Genomic DNA, 7,500 nt, shown 5'->3' on the forward strand with positions numbered 1-7,500 from the left:
CCCACTTAAGTCTTTCGTTATTTTTTAAACTATTCTCAGACGAACGTCTTATCTGCTGCAGCTCTCTCTCTCTCTCTCTCTCTCTCTCTCTCTCTCTCTCTCTCGATAAGCAAGATTGAAGGTTTCCCGTCACCTTAGATATTTTTAATCTTGAATACCCGGATGTGAGTCATTTGGTTTCTCATCTCGCATCGCGGAACGAGAGAATCAAAGGTACCATTGTTATCTTAAGTTTGTAATGAATAAATTTGCGTGTTACACAAACTATATATATATATATATATATATATATATTATATATATATATATATATATATATATATAATTTATCAAAAAACCATTCTTGTGATTTACACATTAAAGACTACCGCTAAATTGCTGGAATATTAGAGACATCTTAACGAGCATAAACATTTCAAGTTTTAAAAGTTCAGGAAAATTGTAGTAGTTCATTATTGTTTCAGGTTAATCTTTTATTTCTATTGTTAATACAAATCCATATGCAGCAAACACAGGTGTATTTGTGTGTAAATTCATTCGTGTGTGTCTTTGTCCTGGTCTTTCCGTGTAGCATCTTGAAGACCTTGCAGCAATCGTCCTGACATCCGGTATTACTTAAGGGTTTTGCTTTGTGTGACTTGAGTCTTGTAAGCTCCCTATGTGGATACATGTTATTGGTGGCGCGATTATTTTGTCTTCCTTTTCATGATAACATTGAGCTTTCAATTGGAACTTCTGATGAATTTAATTGTTGTTCAGCTTGTTTTAAGGGTTTGTTGCTGATTTATAGTGTATTTTTTTTTTAACATTACCTTTGCTCTTTGAGTGTTAATACTGCTGTTATAAGGCCATTAGCAGTGTAAATTTACTTTTTTTTTCAATGCTGCGTGATCTGTATCTTGTTTGTTCGCAACCTTAATTCCATCTTTTTTTTAACGTTTTCTTTTGTGTGAACTTTTATTCTGACCTGTAACGAAAGGGAACTAACTGTGTTTATGTCTCAGCTAGGGTGAACTTTCATTGTCTTTAGGGATACCTCAAATGATGTACATTTTCTGTGGTCCTGTTTTCTTTAAAGTTAGTCATGAGTTACTACTGTAGAATTTCTCCCGATGCGAATAAATGCGGGATGTGGTAGAGTTGGTTTGATTGTGCATTTTGTCAAATATTTGATAAATATTATCAGTTCTGATTTTAACCAATCTTTTATCTTTTGTTGCAGGTGACAGGCTCCATTTTCTGTAGAGTATGAAGGTGCCACCGCTGAATTTGACTCCAGAAATGAACCGGGTAGGAATGGCGCTGCCTTTCAGTCCGGATTTGTTATGGCGGTATCCACTGTCTCTGCCACAGTCCGCCTCACCGTCCTCTCCTATGCTTGATGTCAAGAATCAGATGCCAACACACCTCGGTAAGTCTAAATGGAGGCTGAAATGTTTTCCCTTCCTTGTCTGTTTTGATTAGTGTTTACTGTGTCTGCATTGGGTTGAGACTGTCGGCTGTGTAGGTGTCCTTTAGGTGGCACGCAAGGGCATTTATCGTGAAAAGAGGGATTGGGGGCGGGGACTAAAGGTCGACATTTCCTGCTGGGTCTAATGAGGAGCCTTTGGTGGTTTATGAGCAAGTGCAAAGGTGCGGACTGAGGTAGATGCTTCGTGGCAGTCGTCGGTGACACATCTCTCTCATACGGCTCTCGACTCGTCGAGGTTGGAGGGAATCTTGATAGTTCGCTCTTTTTTATTTTCATCTACAGTGGTTAAGCAGTGCTCTACGGTATCTTGGATTTACGAAATTATTGTGCACATTTGTGAATCGACTTCCGTTTTTATTGTGGTGCTGTATTGTGTTCAGGGGCCACTTAGGAAAAAAGTGCATCTTGCCAGTGATATAAGGAAATTGAACGTAGAAACTTGGGTTCGTTTGCATAGTTGGGTGGCTTGTTGTCACTTGTGAATTACTCGGTAACTATTCCCATTTGTGACTTGGACTTTTTATTCAAGCTTCTAGTGGATTATAGTAATTCAAAACATCTCTGTCCTTGGACATTAACCATGTTGAATTACTTTGGTTGCAGTGGTGAGTTTGTTAGTCCTTCTGCAGTAATGTCTTTTGCTTTTCTTCTCATTTTGCCATCGAATTTCAATCTTTTATTAGTGATTTCAACTCCTTAACGCAGTGATCTTTCAGTTAATTTGTTTATTAAACATGTGTGTACTGTAAAATTTGATACACTATGTTTGCTAGTGCAAACGCGCAATATTTTATTTGTTTACTTCTTACTTGTTTACAGAACTACTTGTGTACTTTTTATCAGAGCTTTTATGTGTAACTTGTAGTGTAGACCAACATATATTTTGGATAATTCATATTGATAAGTTTTATAATCAACACTTCCTCACTGTGCTTTTCGTATAGGAAGCACACACAATTTTAATTCATGAAATCTAATTCTCTTTTGTTTTTTTTCAACAGCTGCGGATCCTCGAATGTGGTCCCGTGAGGATGTGTCAGCTTTCCTCAGGTGGTTCGAACGGGAGTTCGAATTGCCTTCCATTGATCTCTCAAAATTTTGTATGAATGGTAAGTACTGTCTCTTCATTTTACTCTTAAAATTGTCATTAGAAATGTTACTTTATATAGTTAGATTCATCATTATAAACTCTTTTAAGATATTTTTTCTATTAGATATTAAATTAAATGTGCCGTGTGCATATAATTTTAACGTGGCATTTGCTTATTTGCTTTTATTTTCTTTTTTTGCAGGAAAAGCCTTGTGTATGTTGAACAAGTCTGACCTTGCTGACCGTGCTCCTGGTGCAGGGGACATTTTGCATAACACACTTCAGTTCCTCCTTCGGGATGCTCCTCAGGTTCCCCAGTCGCCCATCACTCCTCATCACCCTCTCCTCTCTCCATCACCTCTCACTTCAGGTCCAGGACAGCCATGGTCCCTCATGAACGCAGAAATGCACACAAACTTCAGTCACTTTTTACATCAGGGTGGGTCTGTCACACTCAGTCCAGCACCTTCTGAACAGAGTGGAGGATCTCCTCGCCATCCTGATACTGCCTCATCCACCTCCTCCACATCTACAGCAGCTTACCATCACTCCTCTGCTGCTTCTACAGGATCAGCACACTCTGGAAGCCAGTCTGATTCTGAGGATTCAACAAGAGATTCTTCCTCTCCTCAGCGGTCTCCTCTGCCGCCAAGCAGCTCAACTACTGTTTCATTCCCTGCACATGCTTTAGCTTCCTTAAAACACCTTAGTGATTATCAGCGAGCTGCCGCAGCAGCGGCTGCAGCGGCAGCAGCTGCAGCTCAGAATGCTTCTTCCCATCAAGAAAATCTCCAACAGCATCAGCATCAGCATCAACATCAGTCACAGCCCCAGCCACAACAAGGACCCACAGGCCCAAGTGAAGAACCTGTAGAAACTGGAACCAATGGGCGCCTTCTCTGGGACTTCTTACAGCAGTTGCTAAATGATTCACAACAACGATATTCTCGTTACATTGCATGGAAAAACAGAGAGACTGGCGTATTCAAAATTGTAGATCCTCCAGGTTTAGCTCGGTTATGGGGCATACAGAAGAACCACTTAAGTATGAATTATGACAAAATGTCCAGAGCCCTTCGATATTATTACAGAGTAAACATCCTACGTAAAGTCCAGGGTGAACGCCACTGTTATCAATTCCTTAGGAATCCATCAGAACTGAAGAGCATTAAGAACATTAGTATGTTACGTACTGCACCTCCACAATCTCCACGCAACAAAGATGCACCATCAGCAGTACAGCCAGCACCAATGGATGAAGAAGAAGGACCCACAGATCTATCTATGTCTTCCATCCATCACCAGTACCATGCCCAGCCTCCTGCCCCCATGGACACGCAACCCCAAAATCTAAAGCGAGAGCCACACAGCCTATCTGTCAGTATAAAAACTGAAGAGTACATAGAGCATAGTTACGAGTAGCCATTAGTTCTATAATACATGTGGTATTACTTGAATAGCCCAACCTGACCTGACCTAATCCAAAGCAACCATAATGGGCATCATTGCCAAGTGTAGTCAGGTCTGCTGCTCTCGGCCCGTGCCCTCCTCTAGCCAATTCTGCTGTGACGGTGGTTTTGGCAGTGGTGGTAATGGGCGGTGGTGGCTGTGAGGGGTGGTGCTCTAATGCATCCCCCAAGGGCATTGTTGGAGCTTGGCCTTGTCATGGTAAGCTGTAATGCCATGGAATCCCATGAAGGTAAATACCTACTCCAGGGAAAGGGTCGCTGGCCACCGGCTCCGTGCCTTGCTCAGGTTGGCAGTGACATAAGTGTCCAGTGGGATGCCTCGTTCATCTGCCTACCATCTTCACTGTGGCTCACTGTGATAAATAATGTACACTCCCTTTCAATATTTCTTTTGTTAATTTTTTTTACTCCTCCACTTCAGGCTAGAACTCAGTCTAACTGCCATTTAATTCTCCATATGTACAAAGTTATTTACTTTAAGAATTCGTGTCAGACTAGTAACACTGGTTTCTCCTTGGCATCTGCCTGGCGTGGTCTTGGTTTCCTTGGGCCTGGGAGTTTCTTGGCTGTACAGTCCTTGGCATATATGACGTTAAAGTGTTTTATATAGTGTCGCCTTCTCTTGTAGTTGTTGTGATATAACATCATTCCGAACTCATCGTAGGCTTGGTCAGTCAAGCAAGTGTGTGTGTATGGGTAGATGGGCCTTAACTTTCATCCTTATTCTCCCTGGGAATATTTGTGAAGGTCTTGGGCCGCAGCTGGGAAGTAGAGTTGCCAAATATCACTTGAAGCTCCCTCGTCCCCACCAGTCACGTTTCCTGGAGATATATGTAGACTTCATGTTTTATGTGATTTTTGTCTTTCAAACCATTGATCACTTTTATCATTTTTATGTTTTAGAAACCAAGATTACAAATTGTACACCTCACATTTTCTTAACTACACCATATGCATATAGATATATATTATAACTGTATAAAGTTGTATTTATAAAATAAACTTGTTTTGTACATACGGTGTCTCCATCAGCCTTTTTGGTCGTGTAATGGTTAAGAATAAGCGCAATTGAAATATAGCTGGGGGAATTTCAAAATGAAATAAAATGGGTAAAGTTTTATGCCATAGGAAGCATATGAATTTAGATATGCTGTTTAAGAATTTTTCTTTTTCACATTAGAATAGAAAATAAAGTAGTTTATACATATTATTAAATTATTATTACTAAGAACGAACATCAGTATCGTGACAGCCAGGGTTGATTTTGTATTTCAAAACTGTGAATTCCTTGCGTTTAAATAGTTTCATTCAACAATTTTACCAACAACATGACTTAAAATGGACAAGATTCAAAAAGCAACCTTTAAGTTCCACAACTAAATATATTTCCATAACGTGGCAGAGGTAGTTGAAAGCACACTATAACAGTGCAATTGAATGTTTCTTGTAGTAGAGAGAACGGAGTAAAAGTAACGAAGACACCTGGCAAGCTTTCTCTCTCTCTCTCTCTCTCTCTCTCTCTCTCTCTCTCTCTCTCTCTCTCTCTCTCTCTCTCTCTCTCAGTTCGCCGTAGTTATCTTTTGCCTTAGCTTGTGAACGATAATAATCCGCTACATATTATTATTATTACTTGCTAAGCTACAACCCTAGTTGGAAAAGCTAGATGCCATAAGCCCAGGGGCTCCAACAGGGAAAGTATTTAAGTAAGGAAAAGAAATAAGGGAAAATACAATATTTTAAGAAGAGTAACTACGTTAAAATAAATATTTCCTATATAAGCTATAATAACTTTAACAAAACAGGGTGAAGAGAAATAAGATAGAATAGTGTACTCTCAAACAAGAGAACTCTAACCCAAGACAGTGAAAGGCTATGGCAATACCAAAGACTAGAGAACAATGGTTTGATTTTGGAATGTCCTTCGCCTAGAAGAGCTGCTTACCATAGCTAAAGAGTCTCTTCTATCCTTACCAAGAGGAAAGTGGCCACTAAACTATTACAGCGCAGTAGTTAATCCCTGGGGTGAAGAAGAATTGTTTGGCAATCTGTGTTGTCAGGTGCATGAGGAGAATAAGTAAAAAATAGGCCGGACTGTGCAGTGCATGTGTAGGCAAAGGGAAAATAAACAGTAACCAGAGTGAAGGATCTAATGTAATACTGTCTGGCCAGCCAAAGGACCCCATAACTCTTTAGCGGTAGTTTCAAAACGGGTGACAGTTCCCTGGCCAACCTACTACCTCCAGTGTTACTCATAGCTTTGAAATCAGAGACAATTTTGGAAAGTTACCATTCGCTTGTAAATGATACTTTAAGAAAATAGATGATTTAATCCTATCGATACAAATCCCTCAATGAACATATGTTACTAGTCACGATAAGTCCACATACGTTTTTGGTTATATAAATGTTGCTATCCAACCTATTTTCAACTATAACCATCCAGTTGAATATCAGCGCTTGAATGGTCTCCCTGGCCCAGCTCCGTATTCTCACACAACAACGTCGTCATTAACAGTAAAAAGAATGCAATACAAAGACTGCACCCAATGCCACAGTTCGCTATTACCCTGATAACTTTCATCGTTCCAGCCATTCTTGACACACCCCCCCCCTTAAGAACGATGATGTAGGAGCCAAACTGATCAGCAAAAGATGCACCTTTATTTTAATGTCCCAATTTCCGGTATTTTTATTATAATTAATTTCATATTTGTTAAAATCTATTGGATAAAAATGGTACAGATGGATAATAGTGAGTAATTGGTATCCTTAAAGTTCAGATTTGCAATTATCAAGAAATGAGAAAATTTGGAGCAATCGCTGGTATGTATAATGCGTGTGCTTACTACAAAATAAGTCTATTGCACCATTCAGAATGGTTTTAAACGTTATGCTCTTTGTATCACTTATTAACAACGTGAGACTAATCGGAATTTTCCGAAATAAGTCTAATCCTAAAAAAGATGTAGATCTACCTCGAACTTTGGGGCCCTTAAATAGTAATACTGTAAATGTATCTCAATTTTCTAGGTATTGAGCGAAGCCAGTATTTTTGGATCTATTAACAAAACAATCCACATGATTTCAAAACTTAATTCATTCATTGGTGAAAGTCTGATAACCTTTGTTGTTGTTGTTTTTATTTTTTTTTTCGAGCTGGAAACTGTCAAAGGTGAGAGTAACTGAATAATTTCTGACTACAAAGAGTTTCTCTAGGAACTTTGTCTGTGATTAGAAGGAGATTAGGCTTCGAGGTATCGTAAACTTTGCTTGGCAGTAATTTCAATAAAGTAAATAGAATGTAGATCAGTATTGAGCGTTTCAGTAGTAACGCTTCTTTGGAACTTAACTGTCAACAGTTATCCAAAATGCATATTGTACATACACAGTTGAAAAAAACCGTGATTTTAATCAGAAATTCTCGGTCACATTATACTGTTCTCACCCGTATTTCAGTAAAATACAGGCGA

The 7,500-nt window shown here is 39.2% G+C and overlaps 1 protein-coding gene across 2 annotated transcripts in view; it reads left to right on the forward strand.

Moving 5' to 3' along the window:
* Positions 1-5,045, forward strand: part of aop (anterior open) — an 11,441-nt gene extending 6,396 nt beyond the window's left edge. Inside the window, exons 2-4 of one of the 2 annotated variants that reach the window (XM_068376811.1) lie at positions 1,223-1,411; positions 2,473-2,580; positions 2,764-5,045. In XM_068376811.1, coding sequence (XP_068232912.1) covers positions 1,249-1,411; positions 2,473-2,580; positions 2,764-3,983 — 1,491 coding nt within the window. In that variant the 5' untranslated portion in view covers positions 1,223-1,248 and the 3' untranslated portion in view covers positions 3,984-5,045. Of the gene's footprint in view, positions 1-1,222; positions 1,412-1,650; positions 2,077-2,472; positions 2,581-2,763 lie in introns of those variants that run through there. The other variant, XM_068376812.1, reaches the window with a different exon arrangement.
* The last annotated feature ends 2,455 nt before the right edge of the window (positions 5,046-7,500 follow it).

This window comes from Palaemon carinicauda, chromosome 7, assembly GCF_036898095.1.
Source record: "Palaemon carinicauda isolate YSFRI2023 chromosome 7, ASM3689809v2, whole genome shotgun sequence".
Lineage (NCBI taxonomy): Eukaryota > Metazoa > Arthropoda > Malacostraca > Decapoda > Palaemonidae > Palaemon > Palaemon carinicauda.